Genomic DNA, 21,129 nt, shown 5'->3' on the forward strand with positions numbered 1-21,129 from the left:
ACTAAACCTTAACCAGAATAGAGGCCTAAGAACAAGCTAAAGCCGATTTTCGGATCAATTCCCTGTTAAGACTAAGGCAAAGCATCTAATACGTCACCGGATCATCCAACCCGTTTGCAAGGCCTAACCTAGCAGATATTACACCAATTCTTAAGTACAAGAACAAACCATAACAGATTAGATCTACTAGATGGAAAAGAAGCAGGGTGATGTCTCCGTGCAACTAATTCTATACAACAAGAATTAGCATAAAATTAAAATGTGGTTGCACAGAAACAACATGATATTCGTAGATGATAAGCAACAAAAGCATAATGAATCTACTAAAAGCCATGCTACGAACATCAAGATAACTAGTACTACTCGCCATAAAAAACGCTTCAGTACGAGGAATGCCAAGGTAAAAGCAAGAACAACACTGCCCTGATCGCAAGAAGCGATCAGGGCAGCATGGCGGTGCGCCGAGAGTTGTTGTTTGCAAAACGTGATGACGTTCTCCTCTTTACGAATATCATAGGGTACATATTTATAGTCCGGAGACTTGGAAAACAATCTAAATTAATGTGTCCATATCGGACTCTATCTCTAACTCAATCTGAACTAAATCTAATGATACACGGTCCATAAGGCCCAAATGCTCACACAGGAGCCGATTCGTAAGCCTTCTTCAATCTCTTCATTAAGCCCAACTCACTCGCGGCCCATAAATTCTGTTAATTTATGGCGATAACACATGCTTTGTCTACTTTCCGAAGTTTGGCGAACACTTGCCCTCGGATTCCAGTGTGTTGATTTTTGTGTCAACACATCTTTTGGCATGCTCGGTGGGACCCGACAATATCATCATGAATTTTCCAACGGAGATATTCGAGCAAGCTAAGAAATAAGCAATGGTCAACTGGACTAATAGCCTGGCCAGCACGGCGAATAATACAGTCAAGCATGTGGATGCTGATAGAATTGTTCATCAGTTTGATTATCGCACCTCACAGCCGATGGTTTTTCAGCATCAAATATCGGCTCAGACAAGCAGTTATCAATATTATGCATCGGCTCCGCAGCCAATGGCTTGTCAGCAAGTCTACATGGGATCTTGCTATCAACAGCCGGAATACTCGGCTAATACAGCAGCTTGGACCAAATCACAGGCGAAGGTCCAGTATTATGAACAAACATCGGTTCCTCAGCCGATGATTTTTCAATCGCAGTATTCGTCCAATTACTATTCACATCAATTGGATAGCCATCGGCTACAAGTATCAGCCTTACAGCCGATGGCATATCAGCCACAAACATTGGTTCATGAGTCAGTGCCACATCAATTGCGTCAGCCTAAAATTTATCAGCCACGAGCTATGGATCAACAATGGGTGGCTCAACAATCTCGACCGATAGCTCAGCGGTCTTGGCCCGGGGGTAGCAGTTTTCTCACCTATCGGCTCAGCTGCAGCAACCAAGGAATTGGGAGTCGCAAGGATTGGTTCAACAACAAGCAGCTTATCAACCACTAACCAATCAGTCTGTTGTATTAGAACCGCAAGGATTTGCACAGCCGGTCATATCGGCTCAAGTTGAAGACGTTCAGTCGCAGTTTGCACCTCAAGAATCACAGCTGGCGATCCCTCCTCAATAGTCAATCGCTCAACTTCAGCAGCCAATGAATATACCACAACCAATTGATCATCAGTGTGTTGTAGCACAACCACAATTGGCAACGGATCAGCAGGTCCAATTGGCTATTGGGAGAGAAGACGTTGAATTGGAAGAAATTCCAGCCGATGATAATGACAAGGTTAAGATCGACTCGATCTTATGCCCATGCATCAGAAAGGAATCTGAGAAGTATGGATTCGAGATCAGTAGAGCCAACAAGTCACAATCAGCTATCAAGATGGAGATTAGCGTGCAACCTATTCCAGGAAACATAGTTGAAGTCAACAGCCAGAAAGAGACACCTCTAGCATTGATATATGAAGAGGCTAAGGAATCAGTGGTCGTTGAACGGAAAATTGCAAAGGCAGGGCAGAAGATGATTTCTCAGATTATTTACTCGCTGCCCGGACATATTGCCCAGGAATCTCGGCCGCTTGGATATTATTTTTCATGGGAGCCAGGTGATCAAAAACTCAAAAATATTGCCCAGAAAGATCAGCCATTTGGAGTTTATTTTCTATGGGATCCAGGTGGATAGAGCATCAGTTAAATTTTCAAGATGCTGAATTTCGGCTGTCTGCGTACATCTTCTTGGAAGGATCTACTTTATGATCTGTCTTGGTTACTTGAATAGCCGATGGAGATTATAGAGAGCCGATGGAATAAAATATTGGCCGATTGCATGGCCAATAACGTCGTTTGGTGTACACTTTCAGATTTTAGCCCTTCTAGGAATATATTGGCGGCCACAATTATTAGTGGAGATATCCCAAGAAGGTTGATCGGCTCGTTGCTATTTATTATTGTGGAGCTGGCCGATGGATTAACTCCAAGAATTTTCTAATGGCTGATGTCAGTAGCCGAATTCCATCGGCTATATTCTTTCATGGATGACCTTGTAACTGACGGAGGCAAGTATGTATCGGTTGCTTGTATGGTTCAGTTCAGCTGAAATGCTTTTGTCGAAGAAAAGCTACAGCCGATGGAGCATGTGTCTAAAGGACGCGTCGACTGACAGTCATTTGGGCAAAGTACAGAAGCCGATGGACTATGTAAAAAGTATCGGCTGCTATTAAAATGGATCCACCGAATAGAAGACAAGAAGCATCGGCATTATCTGAGACGTCATATCTAGCCAATGTTATTATTTTGACAGCAAGGAAAGTGTCGACTCCGATTATTCTTGTCGCCGCCGCTATCGCGCGGGGGCCGATCGCATTATCGTGGTAATCGGCCAGTGTTCATATCAACATACACCAGTTTTTTGCTGCCAGATGTTACAATCTACACCAAGTGCAAGGAGTCACCCAATTATCGGTTCGACACAAGCAAATAACTGATGGCCGATAACAAGGAACTGGTCAATAGTGTGCGTGCGTAATATTTTGGGTGTCTGCTGAAGTAAACAAGAGGAAGATTGATGAGTCTGACTCCTATACAAGTAGGGGTGGTAAAAGGTCTAAGATTTTGAACTAGAAAATCTAAGAGCCAGGCTCTAATCTTATATAATTTTGAACTAAATAATTTAAAGGTATTGTTGGGCTGTGAAGAGACTACTAGGGCCATGGCCCATTACCACCCCTATATACAAGTCAAGAGCAATCAGTCTCTGTTGCAAAGAAAAGGTTCAGGGAAAGAATCTATGTTGCAAAGAAAAGGTTCAGGGAAAGAAATTAGAAGACATGTGAATATGACGTGTTCTCTTGGGACTTCATGGCCATTCCCATTGGTACTTTTTTGCGTGGCTTATAGCCATACTGGATGAAAGCATCTGGCATCGATTGCTAGCCTGAAGCTGTCGGACCACAACACCGCACGTCAGCTCGTCGGCACCATCACGCTGGATCGGCACGGTGCATAGATGCATGGTGCAGATCGGCATCAGTGAGACCATGCATCGGTGAGAAGACATATCAGCGCGCCGCTCATGTTGGAGGCCAGCACATGCGCCTCTAACTACTTCTTGACCGATGCGTTCAGGTACTCAGTTTCAAATATGAAGGTACTTCCTCCAATATGAATTGCAGCTGCGACCAATCGGCAAGCGTGAACCCTCCTATCCATGCAACGGAAATCGTCGATCAGCCGAGGCCGAGTGGATCCTTTCGGCTAGCAGCAAGCCAACATGGGCTTATCAGCACCATTTGGTTCTTTCCACCCAGCGCAAGGGCCAATCGGCCGATGGAATTAAACATGCTGGCCGATAGCTCACACAATATGGAAAAGCATCGGCTAATGGAGCTTTAAGAAAATTTAGAGTCATGTAATTCTTCGTCAGCAATAGAGGAGAGCCAATATATTCTTAATCGGCTGATGATCTCTTGAAGTTATCTGGACAAACCTGTTGCTGTTAGCCACATGCGAATACGTGAACTACAACCACAATTGGTTGCCTGAAAGAACAAGCCCAAACATCGGCCTATCAGGAGGAATCGATCGAACTTCTTTTATGCTGCTCGGGTAAGCCAATGGGAACACTGGAAGGAAGAAGCCAATACAAGTTCCGTAAGCGTGTGTCCTAGCTGATCAGAAGGGCCAAGGCCATGAATAAGATAAGCATACGGCCGTATACTGGATATCTCTATCGGCTATTGGATAGCCGATCAGGGAGTCAACTGCCGATTTGAGCTTGCCCCGAGGATGCAGACATTCAAAATGGCTCATCGGCTGTCAGTTTGTCCTGAATATTTGCGCTCGGAGAAGGACGCCAGGCTGAACAACAAGATGGTGTTGTCGCTGAGGTCGATGCCGCCACCATCGCCGGCTACCAAGGGGATGACGATGTCATCGGCTGGAAGCAGTGTGACGCAACTACATTGGTGTCGTGCCGTTGCGCGAACCATATACACCGATGGCCACACTCAACATGCAAGCAAGGAGAATTCCGTCCTCCAGCATGCATACAAGAAGATTCATAAGGACGTGCACGTATTCACGTATGGGCTCCCTAAAGATAACCAGGAGGCTAGTAGGGAGATATCGGCCCTGTGAAATCCTCCACTGCGGAGAGCCGGCAGCTGATTTATTTTGCATCAATGACAAATATGGCGGCTCGCCAATGGCTAGCTCCTTCGAAGAGTTCCGAATCTTTCACCGGCCACGATCGGCGGAGAGAAAAGGGACTGCAATAGGCGTACCTATCGGCTAATCAGCAGCCGATGTAACACGTTGCTCAGCTTATGGGGCAACAGAGCATGCTACAAGAGTCCAGGAGATGTGTGCTTTGAAGAAGAGGTGTTATGATCATATACACTGGACAAGGCAGCGTCGCTTCGGGCTCGGAAATTAATATGGCCAAAATCAACAGACATGACTAAGGATGCTCATCAGGCCCATAGTTGAAAGATCAAGGAACAAGCCGATGGGGCCCTTTCTGTGCTTATCGGCTAGTCGCATACAGATAATCGACGACTGGAAAGAAGTCGTTGCTATAAGGTTACCTGTCTGCATGGTGCTGATTATGGACCTGTCTGGCATTCAATCAAATCGGGATGAAGTCTTGCACTTGAGATGCATCTTGCTGCGAGTTGAGGTGACACTGTGATGACAAATAATGATAAAACTCCCAACACAAGCAAAGTCACTCGATAGGAGTGTCTGCTGGATCGACGTCTGTTAACTGGCCGAGCGATTGTCATTCTGTTCATGATCCAGATCAACGGAGACTACTGGAGAAGACATGCACACATGGTGAATGTAAATATACAGCCGATGATTACTGAATAGCAAGGATTGACGATCACAAGATTATGTTGCTGCCGCTCCACTATCAAGACTGGTATGATCAAAAAAATCTTACTTCTTACTGCAAAATTACTTGGGAATTTTATTTTACGAAAATAAAAATAGCTTAGCTCCTCGATGGTATAAAATCCCTACCAGAGCCATATATTGACATATCTTTGAAAACCTCATACATATGCTGCTTGTTTTGCATTGAGTTTTGTCAAATTGTTTGCGACTGTGACATCCCGAAAAATTTACCAAATAAATCGCACGCTAAAAAAAATTCAAAATTCTTTTCGCCGTTGAGTTCGATCCTTCCTATCCAAGCCCCTAATTCCCCGGAACTTTTCCCTGACCCGACACCCGAATCCGACCGCTGTCCCGTCTCCCTTTTTCTCTTCGCTCCGCGTGCGTCGTCCGACCGGACATCGTGGCGCGCGTGGCCGACCGGGCCGCAGTAGCCGCCGCGAATATCGCCGGCGCGCGCTCGCTCTCTCTATCTCTATCTTTTTCTTTTTCTTTTTCCATTTCCTTTTTCTTCTCTCTCCTTTCCTTCTCTTTCTCCTCTGCCGTGCACCCCCGAGCACTGCTCGGCCCGACACCGGCTGTCCCCCCCGCCGTCCCACGCACGCGCGCACGCCTCCCCTTGGCCCGCGCACCCCGCCGCGCCAAGCACCGCCGCTGCCTCCCCTGCCCCGTTGCGCGAGCGCTGCTGCGCGCGCACGCGCTCGCCGCGCCCCGGCGCACCGAGCCGCGCACGACGCCACGCCCGGCTACCTGCTCACGCATCGCCCGCGTGCGTCACGCGCTCCACGCGCGCGCGTCCACGCGCACCACACGGACGCGCCGCTCGCCGACTCGTCTCGTCGCCTGGCCGCCTCGCCACGCCGTCCGCCTAGCCGCACAGCACGCACAACGCCCCGCCTCGACGCTCGCGCCCGCACAGGTCGACGCCGAGCTCCACGGCCTGCCACCCCACGTGCTCATTGCCCGAGACATCGCGTCGCCACCGCGAATCGTGCCACCGACACTCGCAAGCGGCCGAGCGCCATTAATGGCGCCCCGTCGAGCTCGCCGGCCGCCACCACCGCCGCGTCCCTCCTCCACCGCCTTACTCCGCCTTTAAATAGGCCTCCCATCACGCTCCCCACCACCGCAAACCCTTCCGCCGCCTCTAGCCCCTCCCCTCGCCTTGCAGCGCCGCCGCCAGGGCCACCTCCGCCCGCCGACATCGGCCTTCGTGGCCAGACCGCCCCGCTCCATTCCAGCCCGAGCTAGGTAGGGCACCCGAACCCCCTCATCCCTCTCTCCATTTCCCCCACTTCCTGGCCGCCGGCCGCCACCCGCCGGCCCCCGTGGCGCCGCCGCCTCGCCGTGCTCCGACCCAAATCGAGGTGGGGGACGGGATCCCCACGTCATCCTCCCCCCTTTTCCCCCTGCTCCTGTGTGCCGCTGTGCCCCAGGGCCGCCGGCCCAGGCGCCGCCGGCGCCCTGCTCCCCCTCCTCTGCTTCACGGGAGGAAGGAGGAAGAGGAAGGGCACATTTGCCCGGACCCCCCTCCCCTCTCTTCTATTTGTTTGAGAACCCTTCCACCCTTTAGCCTTTTTGCAAATTAAACATTTTCCTTTATTATATTCCAAAATAAACCCTTTTCTCATATAAACATATTTCCAAATAAACCCCTGACCTTTTCCAGAATAACCCGGATAATTTCTAAAATACCAATCAAGCCCCTGCCTTCTCAGAAATAATTACAAACAGGTCTCTGACCCCTTATTTAACCCCTAAACCTTTATATAACCTATCATTTTATGCGCCAAACAATCTCCGATCGACCTGAAACTTTACCGCGCCAATCCTGACATAATTTTGGCCATGCCATTAGTAAACTGTCCAAAAATATTACTCATATCTCCATATCTTAATTGTTTCCGATTCGAGCTCAACGATAAAACTTTTCTTTCTTTTTCTAGATTATGTGCTTGTTTGTGTGCGTCATAGATCACAGTGTGAACGAGGGAGAACCTCTTGATTTGTTATAACCATTCCTTGACCACCTAGATTAATATCTGAATGTGATTTGTTTGGACGTTAATCACTGCTGGAGCGCTTAGGATCTTAGGCACGATACAACTTGTTTTATGAAAGAAAAATGCGTGAGTGTGTGGGAAGGGAAAAATGTGAAATTTTCGAAAGATAAGTTTAGACAGGATGGATGGCACTTCTGTGTGATTTGCCAAATAGTGTGCTCGTGCCTGTGTGGTTGAGCAAGGAAGGGAGATATTCATCTTGTCACAATTAAGGACTGAGTTCGTGTGTCATCTCACCTAACTCCACTATCGTGCAAACCACTCGACCGTTAAATGGGCAATGACTTAGCATAAACCCCACTAGCTAGTCTGATAGCCATCAGAAGAGCTGAGAGCAACGGGTGATCAAGGAAAAGGGATTAGCTCTGTGTGACTTATGCCCCGGTTAAAACCTCTGTGATAGGTCAATGACCCCTTGATGGATCCCGTGATGGCTACTCAGGTCTAGCTAAGGTGGGTAATGACTTTGTTGGGATCTGCACTGACACTAAGGTGATCGAGCTGCGGTACCCCGCTTGTGGATAAAGTTGCACACCTCTGCAGAGATAAGAATCTATTCGAATAGCCGTGCCCACGGTACTGGGCGAGTTACGGTGTGGTCACATAACTAGTGTTTCTCCTGGAAATGGATGGGTTGGCATGAGTTGTTTTAGAAAAGTGTCCGGCAGTCGTGCCGTGTGCTACGGCGGATGAGGAGTCCGGTAGCAACTTAAAACTGGGATCCTGTGTGGATCAACACTACGTGTTACTCAGTACCAGAAAACTTACTTTGAGAATCCTTTCTTTCAAATGAACCTCTGCATAAAAATTCGCTTTCCGCAAATTAAACCCTAGCCTTATTATTGATTTAGCATGTGCATTATATTCCGTTTATACTCCCTCCGTGGGTGTGGTTGGACTTGCTGAGTACGTTTGTACTCACCCCATTCTTAATTTTTACAGAGGACGATCCAGACTTCGTTCCCGAAGACGTTGAGTAGGGGCCCCGTCCTGCACCCAACCTTGCCTGTGGATAGGGTCACCCGCAGGAAGTTCCTTATGGCGCAAGACTCTGATGACCCCCTTTTCGTAGTTAATATCGTTGTGTAGGTGTTTGTTGTTATCCTCGCGATAGTGGCGCTTCACTGCCCACTTCCGCGTAGAGTTGTACGGTGATGTACCATCTGATGTAATAAAAGTGTTATCAGTCTCCTGGGACTGATATTGTAACACTTTTAAGTCTTCTCTCATGAGGGGACGTTTCAGCGACCCTTGTGAGATTCGTTTCATGCTTTTAAGATCAAGATCACATACACTCTGTATATACTTATGCTGACTTCTACACTGGAAGTTACGCAAAAACATGCCTCTCATCCGCACAAAAACACTCCATCGCTTTGACATGATTTTTCATATTGCAAAAGGAATATGGGCTATGCTAAAAGAAAAGCAGAAAAAATATTCGTGCCTAGAAGCATGGGAAAAAGAAAAAAAGAAAGATAGCCCATATTTCAAAATAAGAGATAGTTATGTAGAGAGATGTGCGAGTTCCATTCAGAAAAATTCCACACACATGCACATCTTAATCTGATTGTATGATTTGTTTTTTCTATTGGATCCGGTTTTTGACTTTGCAAAATATGTAGTACAAGTATGCTTTCTCTTCATTTCCTACCCTAAGCTCCACCAAAAAGCCTTATTAGAAAAAGAGAGAGAAAAGAGACGAACCAATGCCTTGGTGAGGAATCATACACATTGAGCGATCTGAGAGAGTCACTTGAGGAGCAAAGTTTTATTTTGATTTTAAAAGTCTTTCAAAAAAAACTCAAGTCATTTAGCAAGAAGAGTATGGTTGACTTAATTCTTTATGTTGGTTTTGAAAAATTGTGACAAAGAAGCTTGGGGAGAATCATCAGCTCCAAAAAAGGATATGCTAGAAAAGTTTATCATGGTTTCCAGTTCACTACGGTCTTTATTTATCAGCTAAATTCTAGTAAGAAACTTGAAGGAAGGCATCGGCTATGAAAGAGCAATATCAGAAAAGCTGAAGTTTCTTGTCTATGAAGTGATTGAGCAGATTAAGGCAACATTTACAGAGTTTCGAAGCATGAACCTTCATACTCCGAAACTGGAGGGCCTGTGTTGACACCAAATTTTGATAAATTTGATATAATTTGAAGATCGTTGGCCATTGATATACGTGCGCAAGAATCACCGGCAGCAAGAAGGATCAAGCGCGTGCTCAAGAACGGGGATCGGCAAGTTTCTGACGACGTCTGTACTTTCCGTGCTTTCCAGGAAGGTTGCAAACTAAGACGGACACGCGTGCGTACGTACATTAGGGAGATGCTCCTAATTTGCATGTGGCCGGATTGATTAAATGGAAGGTCAATATACGTAAGCTGATCAAAATAAATAAGTTGAAGCAAGGAAGCTTGCGTGTCACCAGGAGGAAGATCTGCATGCCATGTGAGTTTTGTAAGCTTCATTAGCAAGGATTCTACACAAGAAAAATTAGAATCCATATATCTTAGTATTTTCTTTTGTTTAGATATTTCTTCTTTAGCAAGTTTGATGTGCCGTAACCGACTAGATTGTCTAGGCTATAAATATATACCTCCGTCCATTGTAAAAGGTTTTATCACACTATCAAAAAAAACTCTACTTTTTACCTGCAATTTACTTTTCGGCGACTTCGCCACTTTTCTTTTCTTTTCGGCGAGTTCTTTCGAGTTGATCAAGGATGCCTCACATTCGAGCGACTTGATCTGCTGGTAAGTTTTCGTTTACCGAGTAAATCTGAGCTTTAGCTTCCGGACGCATCGCTGTCACTTCGTTCAGATCTATTCAAAAGTTATCGAATTATATTTAGGTTTTGACTTCCGGGCGTATCGCTGTCATCTCGTCTAGATTAATTCACAAATTATCCGGCTTAACGATCCATTTAATCGACTGTTAGTTCTGTTGTTTTCACGTTAAATCTTGCAAAGCCGATTAGATTGGTTGTAAGCTCAGCTTTGCTCAGATCCATACATTCGTGGGTTTGTGCATTGTTTTCTGGCATGTGTCGGTTTAGATCAAAACCGTCTGTTGCATACCGATATCGGCAGCCTCTCGCCGATCTCCTTTAGATCGCTTTTAATACACATTTATCTTACCCGATATGTTATCGTTTTCTGTATCGGCAGAGCCTTGCCGATACGCCACTTGAGAGATATTCGAAATCCCACCCGATACGCTCTCGAATTTTACTTTGTTTATCCCTTGTCAATTACAGGTCAAATTGACTGGCACGCTTGGTCTACTTTCCGAAGCTTGGCGAACACTTGCCCTCTGATTCCAGTGTGTTGATTTTTGCTACTTCAAGTTAATAAAAAATTATTTTGCTACTATAAATTTAATAAAATTGATATTTTGTTTTTTATTGAGAATGGGAACAAATTAACTTAATAAATTTATATAGAGCACATGCAAAATATAAATAGTTAGTAGGAAATATTCAAGATTAGCATTGATATCTCCATGTTAAACGAGAAAACTATAATATCCACCTCCGATATCAAATTATCTAAATTAACCCATGATGTATAATTAATAAGCAGTTAATTTAGAATCAAAATGGTCTTAGTGGTAAGATTTCTAAATAAATAAGCTAAAAATAGTTTAATAAATAGTCTATTTTGAATTTAATTAATTAATGATTATTTTTAGAGATATAAAAATTTATCTTGAGGGTTTAGAGATCAAAATGATATATTGAGATAAGTTTGGGGACCTGAGGATGCATCTTGAGAGTTTAGGAATTCAAATGACACCTCCGAATAAGTTTAGGAATCTAAAAATATATTTTGAGAGTTTAGGGATCTAAATGACACATTGAGGCAAATTCGAGGATCACCTATGTATTTTACTCTTGTGTTTTTATCCAACAAGAAGTTGAGCAGATGGGCCAATTACTACATGAATCGCCCGCCCAGCAAATAAAAACCTGCAAATCAAACTACCAATTGATTACTTTGTGATATGAGCAATGAAATCATCCAGGTGTTTGCGCGATGAACCACCGTCAGCCAGGGAAGCACGGACGGCCTCTCCGAGCACCTTTGCTCGCTGCTGCACTGCCATTCCTTCGTCAGAAAGCATGGCAGCCTCGACGACTTGCCTGATGGCATCTGCCGGAGTCACCTCAGCGTGCTTCTCCCAGGGGCGCACGAGCATGCCGGCCTTGAGGTAGTTGCACACCAGCTCTGCGTCCCATGGCTGGTCGCCGTGCATCGGCCACGCCAGTATAGGCTTCCCGTGGCTCAAGCTCTCCACCGTCGAGTTCCAGCCGCAGTGGCTCATGAACGCCGCCGTGGCGTCGTGCGCGAGGATCTCGAGCTGTGGCGCCCACCCGGTGACCACCAGGCCCCTCCCTTGGGTCCGCTCTGTGAACATGGGCAGCAGCTCCGCGTGCCTGCTCTGCTTCTCATCGTGGTCCGCGGATTCGTCGCCGCGGTCGGCGTCGCGCAGCACCCAGATGAACCGCTGGTTCCCGTCGCGCAGAGCGGCTGCAAGCTCTGCGACCTGCTCCGTCCGCAGCGTCGATGTCGTGCCGAAGGACACGTAGAGGACCGACGCCGGCGGCTGTTTGTCCAACCAGTCCAGGCTCTCGTGTCGCGGCTTGCTCTGCTTCGGCGCGTCCGCGTGGAGCAGTGGATTTAACGGCCCGACGGCGAAACACTTTTTGCCATCGGCGGCCAGGTGGTCAGCAACGACGTCCATGAACTCGGCCTCAAGCGGCCGGCATGTGTTCACGAGGATGCCCGCGCCAGGCGAGATCTCTTTCGACGGCCTCGCGCGCTTGACGACGTACTCCACGAACTCCCCCGGCGCGCACGCGTCGGCGGCGACGAACACCAGGCCGCGCTCGCGCAGGAGCCGGAGCCCGGCGTCCATCTTGCCGGCCAGCGTCGACGCGGCCAGGCAGTGCAGCCCGAACGCCTCGCCGTTGGGCAGCCGCGCGGCCTCCTCGCCGGCGTACGCGTTGATCCGGTCGTGCACGACGACGACGCGGCGGTGCGAGGCGGAGAGCCTGGCGAGGAGCGCCGCGAGCGGGGCGCGCGCGCCGGCGGTGTAGGCCTCGAACAGCGGCATGACGTGCGAGGGGAACGGCGAGGGCGCGGCGGGGTCGGGCGGCGGGCAGTAGTACTCGGAGATGCCGAGCTCGTGGAACGCGACGGAGCCGAGGGCGGCCTCGTCCCAGCCTTGCACGCGCGCCCGGGCCTGGCGGACCTGCGCCGCGGGCGCCGCGTAGTGCACGGGGAGGCCCCGCGACGCGAGCCGCAGCGACAGGTGGAGGAGCTGGTTCAGGTGGCCCTGCGCCGGGAACGGCACCGCCACCACGGCGACCGAGTCCACTCCGCTCCCTTTCGCCACCATTGGTCTTGTGTGTTGCTCTGGCGTGCAGATGAGCAGAAAGAATGGCAGGGTATATATGAGCGATTCATCGACATGGCGGAAGAAGATTCCCATGGGATTACCACAGCTCAAAAATATTCCACGCACGCGACTATCTTCGCCAATTGGCAATAGCCAACCAACACGTTTGATATTCTGAAAATCTGAACTTAACTGTCCAGTAGCAGTGAACAAAGGAAGCGATAAGACAGGTATGGCCAAAAAGACATAGACCGTGCCTGACAGCAAACTCTTCACTTTGTGGAGTATCATTGAGGTCGTAGACAAACTTTCAAGCGCTGTTGTCCAATGATCTTCCTGCAAGGCCATACAGATACAGACAGAGGAACGGTCCAATTTTTGTGCTCTTGTCCAATGATCTTTCTGCAAGGTAGATCTGTAGGAGTAGGATTTTGAAACTAAATCCGTGGGGATCGCCACTGCCCATATATCAATGCTAGCATCTCCGATAGACATTCTAAAATCTACTCTCTAAATCATCATTTAGAGAATCATTTGAGTAAAAATTATTTTCTATATCTTTGTGCTTTTCAAGAGCTTTTTTATATTTTGTGCATAGTCTAGAGAGTCATTCTCGCTATTCATCTTCTGTTAGCGAGAAATCTGGAATAGAAGATGTCTATATTTAGATATCCAATTGAAGGGACTGTTGGAGGGTATTTTTTTCATCGAAATCTCTATTCCTGTAAACCAGGAAAGATATAAAGAGTTTTTTTGGAAATGTTTCACAAAGATTGGACACGCCAAAGAACAACTAAATATACTACCAACAATATATTTGTATTTCGTTTTCTCACCATATGTTTGATGTCGAATTCATACTCTGGAAGTCTGGATCACCTCTTGTGACAACGCTCACCATTGGCGGGGATAGTTGAAGGCTAGGGATGCAATTAGGGTTTGGGCCACGGTATTGGGGGCCATACATTTGACCTGAGTCCATGGGCCCCGCCAATCGGATTAGGACTAGGGGACAGTGTGGGAAGTGGATTTGTCCAATAAGGGTATGATTAAAAGCAAAGAGAATAGGGCAACAATCCACAAGGGATGAAGCCGAAAACACTTTAACATTAGATGGAAATAAAGGTCTTCAAGAAAAAAAAAAGAATGTTGATGGGTCGGCTCGGGTTTAGTTACAAACTGCCATTCACAAAAAGAAAAATGTCCACATTAACCTAAATTTTATAAAGTAGAGTAGTGGATTAAAAATTATTTATACTAGCCTATCAACCTGTGCAACTTTATGGGCAAGTATTTATAGTTACATATTCTCCTAGCTAGCACTGCCTCTGTTTTAAATTATAGTTTATTTTATGTTTGTCCTAAAGAAAATATATCTAATTTTGACTAAGTTTATGAAAAATATAGACTGATATATATTTTAGTCCATCTAGTGAACTTAGTTTAATATTATAGATATTTTTTATCAAATATAAAGAACAATCTGACATGACCTATAGTTTGCAATGAAGGGATTAAGTAAATAGAGTTTTTATTTATACACCACAATACATAGAATTTGAATATGTTTTAACCCTTTTATTATGAGTAAATATATTTTAACTTGTAAACATCACAATCATGACTACGCTATCCCAGCTCTATTTTAGTGCCAGGCCAACACTATGGCATGCTGCTCATCACAAAAGCATCGAATTTTGTTTTTTTGGAAAGGACGACAGCTCTTTTTATACATAGACAGATGTAAACATATTTTTTATTAGCCCTTTGGATAGACTCTTTGATTTAAACAAGGAGAAGAGATTAAGAAGGATAGTCAGGGTAGATTTGACCTATAATATTTTATAGACTTAAAATTTTTGAAAGATCTAAATTAGGCCGGATCTAATTTTTTTCTATAATAGCAGATGGGTGTAATTAAGATATAGATATAGGATCTAAATCAGGTTGGATGTATTTTTTCTATAATAACAAATGTAACTAGAATATAGATATAGGGTGTTATTTTAGGCTAATTCTTCATAATAGCATACGTAGTTACCATATATTGATTGATGTCCACCTAGGATCCAATGGCTAGAATTTCTCTTTTTCTTTAGGGCGTTCATCTAGAATTCTAGCTGGTTGAACGTGTGATGGAAGAAGCCGTGACTTCACGTGGAGAAGCCTCCAATTAGCAACGGTAGTAAGACAAGATATTTGAAAATCCACTCGACTGTTCAAAGCACCACAAGTTTTTGCCCCCACATGCGTCGTACTAGGTCACACGTTCACCTCGTGATGTACGCTACGAAGTCATCGAGATCCTTGCGCGAATTCCCACCGTCATCCACCGAGGCGCGGAGAGCCTCCCGTAGCTCCTTGGCCCGTTGCCGCACCGCCATCCCGCTGTCTGACAGCATTGCCTCCTCGGTGACCTTCTGGATGGCCTCTGCCGGCACGATCTCACCGTGCTTCTCCCAGGGCCTCACGAGGAGGCCGGCCTTGAGGTACTTGCACAGGAGCTCCGAGTCCCATGGCTGGTCGGAGTGCATGGGCCACGCGAGCACCGGCTTCCCGTGGCTCAGGCTCTCCAGGGTCGAGTTCCACCCGCAGTGGCTCATGAACGCCGCCGTCGCGCCGTGCGCTAGGATCTCCAGCTGCGGCGCCCACTCAAGGTTTTAAATCTCCCGCTATAGCTTCAGCTATGACCCGCTATAGCTATTTGAGGTATGGTTCCGCTATTTGAACTCGTGTGTATTTTAGCCGCTATAGCCCGCTGTAGCCTTATTTAGCCCGCTATTAGCTATTTTTTGAGTCCAACCGCTAAACCCCTTAGCCCGCTATTTAAAACCATGCGCCCACTCGGTGATCACCAGCCCCGCCCCCTCGGTTTCCTTGGTGAACTCGGCCAGGAACTTGGCGTGCCGGCTCTCGCCGGACTCGGCGAATATGTTGGCGCTGTCGGCGTCGCGGAGGACCCAGATGAACCGTTGCTTGCTGCCCTTGAGCGCCGCCGCGAGCTCGGCGACCTGCTCGGCGTGGAGGTACGACGTCGTGCCGAAGGAGACGTAGAGCACGGACGCCGGCGGCTGCTCGTCGAGCCACTCCAGGCACGCGTGCCGTGCCGGCCCCGGCGCCCGGGCGTCCGCGTCGAGCAGCGGGTTCAGCGGCCCGACCCCGAAAAGCCTTTGGCCCTGGAACTGCGGCTGCGCGGCAACCACGTCGATGAACTCGCCCTCCAGGGCGCGGCACGTGTTCATAACCACGCCGGCGATGGGCGCGCCCTGCTCGTCCTGCTCCATCTGGACGATGAAATCCACGAACTCCTTGGACATGCAGGCGTCGACGGGGAGGAACTGGAGGCCGTAGTCGCGCAGGAGCCGGTGCCCCGGGTCGAGCCACCCGACGTTGTACGACATGGCCACGCACTGCAGCCCGAACGCCTCGCCGTTGCCCAGCCGCGCCGCCTCCGTGGCGGCGAAGGCGTTGAGGCGGTCGAACACGACGGCCACGCGGCGGTAGGTGGTGGACAGGCGCCCGAGGAGCGCTGCGAGCGGGGCGCGCGCCTCGGACGCGAAGACCTCGAACAGGGGCATGAGGTGGTTCGGGAACGGCGAGGCCGCCGCCGGGTCTGGGGCCGGGGAGTCGTACGCCGGGACGTCGAGGTCGTGGAACTGGATGGAGCCGAGGGCCCTGGGGTCCCAGCCGTGGACGCGCTCGCGCGCCTGGCGGACGTGCGGCGGCGGCGCCGCGTAGTGCACGGCGAGCCCCCGCGACGCGAGCAGCAGCGACAGGTGGAGCAGCTGGTTCAGGTGGCCCTGCGCCGGGAACGGCACGGCCACCACGGCAACCGATTCCAGCGCGTCAACCGCCATGGGGGGGCCTGTCAGAGCTCAGACTGTATGCGCAGGTGTACTTCCAGTTCCAGTGGGCTGGGGCATAGAATTTTTGTAGACCGATTGGCTATATATATAGACACACGCCGCAACCTTTCGGGAAACCAACCTGCGGCTCCAGCGCCCATCAGAAATATCGTCACCGGATCGCAGGGGATAACTCTTGAACAATGCCCGATCTCGAGGAAAAAATTGCAATATTAGGACTGCAAACACTGACCACTCGTGAATTTGCCACTCCCAGTGAATGACACGGTGGGACCATCTGTGCCTATGAAATGTGGGGTCAATGGCAAAACTGTAAAGGCCAATGTTTGCCGTCCCATTTTTGCAAATCTCCCGATCTCGAGCGAGTGGGATGACCAACCCGTAGCAATCAGGTTGACAAATCAGACCAAGAAGTGCATGGCGACAGAGTACTCGACTTGATTGGCTCGCTGTCATGGTGGCTTCAGCTCCGCTGGGATCTTGTTCAGTGGGATGCGCGTCCTTTCTTCACGGAAAGCTCGTCGTAGCCAAACAGCGACGGCGCAGGCGGCCCGCGCTCGTCATCGGTGACGAAGAACGACGGCCGGCCGGTGTGATCCTCTTCAGCGCAGCCTGAAATGGAACAAGTCAGGGAAGTGGGCACGCAACCGATGACGTACAGTTCTAGCTACAAAACGATCGACGAAGGATAGATTTGGAGTGTTGGACTTGGACCTCAGGGGAAGTGACTGCAAAAGTGCGTCACCACCAGTCACCGAGTCCAATCCTTCCACATGCATCATGAACGTTTCGCTGTCGCGCTCGCGTCTGGCCCGGCGTTCCTCCAGTCAGCCGCCGCCGCGCGCCGGCTTCGCTACGGAACGGAAACTGTCACCGTCGCCCGTCGCTGCCCTTGCCCCCACAGGCGAGGGCTCCCACCGCGTGCCTCGATTTCTCCCGTGGCTCCTTCCCGGCGATTCCATTGGGCACGCCTCGCGATCTCTGCTCCGAGCCTCGTTGTCCCGTGCAGCTCGGTCGTATCGAGAGCCGTTTCCCGAGACAGACAAGACGATCACGGCGAGGTGATGGCTGATGAAAGCGCCAAGGGAGCGAGGCGGATCGGCCGCGACGTGATCTTTGGTGGGGTGGCATCTTGCGCGGCAGGGGACACCGGGAAGCTCCGTCCGGGTCGTCCCGGGCGCAGGCAGCCGCGCGCTATCCTCCGCCCGCCGGTGCCCCGTCGGCGTCAGACTCGGCCCAGCGGCCGGCCTCGGCCGCGCAAGCCAGCCAGGCACGGGACGGGAGCCAACGCGGGGCGTCTGCGTCTGGACGGGGGCGCGAAAAGTCACTTGCCTGCACGATTCTCTGGACCATCCTCTCTTTCTGCTACAGGGCGTGCACGTTCCTCTTTCTCGCCGTCGAACAGTTTCCAGAACAACAACCTTCTATGAGCCACTGTACCGGCTATTTTTAGCTTGGAAGAGCAAGCGGGAGGAAGAAGGCGCACTTGCGCATGTTCAAAAAAAAAAATCAATGACCATATCTAATTCCTAATTGGAAGATGAATGCGCAAAACCCCCTGCTAACCAAAATATGACAAACTCGGGGGTCCCAGAGTTCACTTGTGAGAGATTCGGAGTCGGTCCCATCCAAGGTCTATCTTCAATTCTTCAGAGGGGCCAGATCGGCCAGGAGATCTTCAAAAAGTTGATTGCTATAGCCGTAGCAGTCTCCCTTCGCGCTTCCTTGGTTCGCATCTCCTGGCACCGACAGCTTACCGGGTGCGTCGTCAGCCGCCGGCGTCGCCTCTACATCTACTGGCCCAGCGGCGCCGGGAGGGACAATGGCAGCTGGGATCGCCGGACTACTAGATTGCTGCTGCTGCTGCTGGACGCCGCTGCAAGGGTAGAAGTTGTGAGGCGCCGGAAACTGGGTGCGAGGGACCATGGCTTCTGCTCCGGCAGGATGATTGAGATTGGCACCCTCGTCGAAGCATGCTGGCTGCGTGGACGCCGTCGGCCTGACATGCTGCTGCCCTGCGAAAGACAGACGCGCTGCCTCGCTGTGATTTCAGTTCAGCTAGCAACTCCCAGTACACTCGCTCTTGGCACGCTTTCATGTCCTCCATCTGCAGCTGCTGCCCTGGTGGTGGTCGCGGGAACGGGAAGGGCGGCGGCCGAACCGTCTGGCTGGCTGCTAGGTTCGGTGGACGCATCATCACCGTCCGACCAAGAGAGTTGGGGACGGCTGAAGCGGTGCGGTGCGGCGGGCATAGCCTCAACACCGGCGGCGCTTGCCCGTGGGGCCCGTACGTCAACGGCGGCCGCTGCAGCTGCACTGGTCCCTGCATGCTGTTGTACATCGGCGGCGGCGGCCATTGCATCAGCGGGGGCAGCCCTGGTACGCCGTGGTAATACCCTGCTGCTCCGACTCCGGCCGGCGGCACTCACATGCCGCCGCCGCCGTTCGCGTGCGTCGTGGGGCGTGGTGGTCCCGGGGTCATTCTCTGGCGCTTCTTTCATTTTTATATTTAAAAAAATAAAATTTTAAAAATATATGTCGAATAGGGAAATTTTCATTTGATCAATGTATCTAAATAAAAAAAAATAGCGTAGAAAAATCGATATAAAATTACAACTTGTAAAATACATTGATAAAATGAAAAACTTTATGTAATAAAAGTTGTAGATCTTGTTTCATAGAATCTAGAACAGTTGAGTTTGTATTTTTTTGATTTTTCTATGATTTTATATCGATTTATAAGTTCACAGTTTAATGCGCACTTGGCGCCAGGACCTAAATGTAATTTTTTTTTACATTTAGGTCCTATTGCCCACTGGATGGGCGACAAGCACCCTGTCGCCCATTAGGAGGGCGACAGACACCCATTTTTGAAAATTTCTCTATTCGGTATATATTTTTGAAATTTTGTTTTTTTAAAATATAAAAATGAAAAAAATTCCCATTCTCTGCTGGGACGAAGCCCGCTTGTTCAGCGCGTTGGCGGCGAGCCCGCTCGGCTGCTCCACCGCGGGCCTCTTGCCCGCGCTCTTGCTCGACGTCGCCCGCGTCTCCGCGAACGGTCTCCGGCTGCGGCCCGGACCGCGACGAAGTTGGCGCCGGCTCGTCGCACGCGGGGGCGGGGGCGGGGGCTGAGGCGGAACTGGTGCTGCCCTTATCGTCCTCGAGCTCTCTCCATTTTTTCAACGGGCTCTTGTAAATCCTACACATGACGTACTTGTTCAACTGCAAGCATAAAGCTAGTCTCAAGTCAGGACAACCATTAGATGCAAACAAGAAATTTGGCGGGGATGAAGAAAGAGAACCCAAACTCTTTTCTTTTGAAAGACCGGGGAAAGAGAAGTTCAAAACTACACAAGTGTAGAGTACTAGACTCGGGCTTTGTTTAGACGCATAAAGTTTTAAGTGTAAAGTACTATAGTACTTTTGTTTGTATTCGATAATTATTGTCCCGCTATGAATTAACTAGGCTTAAAAGATTCGTCTCGCAAATTATAAATAAATTGTGTAATTAGTTATTTTGTTTAACTACATTTAATATTTCATGCATGTGTTGAAAAATTCGATGTGATGAGAAATCTTGTAAAGTTTTGGAATTTTGAAGGGAACAAAACGAGCCTCAGTCAGAACTTCTCTGGGCTTCTCACCGGCCGCGTTCTCGGGACCTTTCTCCTTGTCGAGCTCCGGGACGGTGAGCTCGTGCATCAGCCACTTGGTCTTGGTCTCGTTCTCGTTCCTGGGCTCGCCCACGTAGTACGCGAGGGTGTTCTCGGTGAACTCGATCGCGCCGACGCTGAGGTTCTTCCTGGGACGACCCTTGCTCGCCTTGGAGTGGTCCGCCGCGCCCTTCTTCCTCCCCGGCTTCAACCGGCCGCGGTTGTCGGCCGTGCGCCGCGTCGGCCTGTCCCCTCCAGGGTACCTGCGGCTCCTCGGCGACAGGAAGTACCAGTTGTCGTCCGCGCCCCTCTTCTGGTACCTTTCGGCGTAGTACGGGCCGTGTGATCAGCACATAATCCCATAAGCAAAGTGTCGAAGTGTACGCAGGTGCTGCATTACTGGAGTAGAAAGAGAACGGCCGGGGGATTAATTAGCAGTGGGGACCAGGTCGGGTGATGCTTACTGGTGAGTATCTCCGGGTGGCACTCGTACGCGTCCGCCTCGATGACGGCGTCGTTGGGCACGGTCGGCTTGTCCAGCAGCTTGGGGTGGAGGTAGAACTCCACGAGCTCCCGGAGCGTCGGCTTGAACCGGAACCCCACCGGGTAGTTGCCTTCCTCGTCGTCTCCCCCTCCGCTCGGTCTCTCCGCTACGCCTGCCATGTCGGCGACTCGACTCGTGATCCGTACGTGAGGATTCGAGGTTGGCACGGGAGGTAGACGACGGCAGGAGAGATA

The 21,129-nt window shown here is 49.7% G+C and overlaps 3 protein-coding genes across 3 annotated transcripts; all 3 read right to left on the reverse strand.

The window, feature by feature from the left end:
• Positions 1-11,270: 11,270 nt before the first annotated feature.
• LOC120642748 (putative cis-zeatin O-glucosyltransferase) lies at positions 11,271-13,022 on the reverse strand. The gene has a single exon (XM_039919319.1). The coding sequence runs from the start codon at positions 12,960-12,962 to the stop codon at positions 11,460-11,462; it is 1,503 nt and encodes a 500-aa protein (XP_039775253.1). The 5' UTR covers positions 12,963-13,022; the 3' UTR covers positions 11,271-11,459.
• Positions 13,023-15,067: 2,045 nt separating this feature from the next.
• LOC120642749 (cis-zeatin O-glucosyltransferase 1) lies at positions 15,068-16,926 on the reverse strand. Its single transcript, XM_039919321.1, has 2 exons — positions 15,710-16,926; positions 15,068-15,520 (listed from the first exon to the last, which is right to left on the reverse strand). The coding sequence occupies exons 1-2, from the start codon at positions 16,724-16,726 to the stop codon at positions 15,140-15,142; spliced, it is 1,398 nt and encodes a 465-aa protein (XP_039775255.1). The 5' UTR covers positions 16,727-16,926; the 3' UTR covers positions 15,068-15,139.
• Positions 16,927-17,219: 293 nt separating this feature from the next.
• On the reverse strand, positions 17,220-21,054 carry LOC120640274 (NAC domain containing protein 52-like). Its single transcript, XM_039916128.1, has 4 exons — positions 20,837-21,054; positions 20,383-20,711; positions 18,493-18,750; positions 17,220-17,347 (listed from the first exon to the last, which is right to left on the reverse strand). Exons 1-4 carry the CDS (start codon positions 21,052-21,054, stop codon positions 17,220-17,222), a joined length of 933 nt encoding a protein of 310 aa, XP_039772062.1.
• Between the last annotated feature and the right edge of the window lie 75 nt (positions 21,055-21,129).

This window comes from Panicum virgatum, chromosome 7K (genome assembly GCF_016808335.1).
Source record: "Panicum virgatum strain AP13 chromosome 7K, P.virgatum_v5, whole genome shotgun sequence".
NCBI lineage: Eukaryota > Viridiplantae > Streptophyta > Magnoliopsida > Poales > Poaceae > Panicum > Panicum virgatum.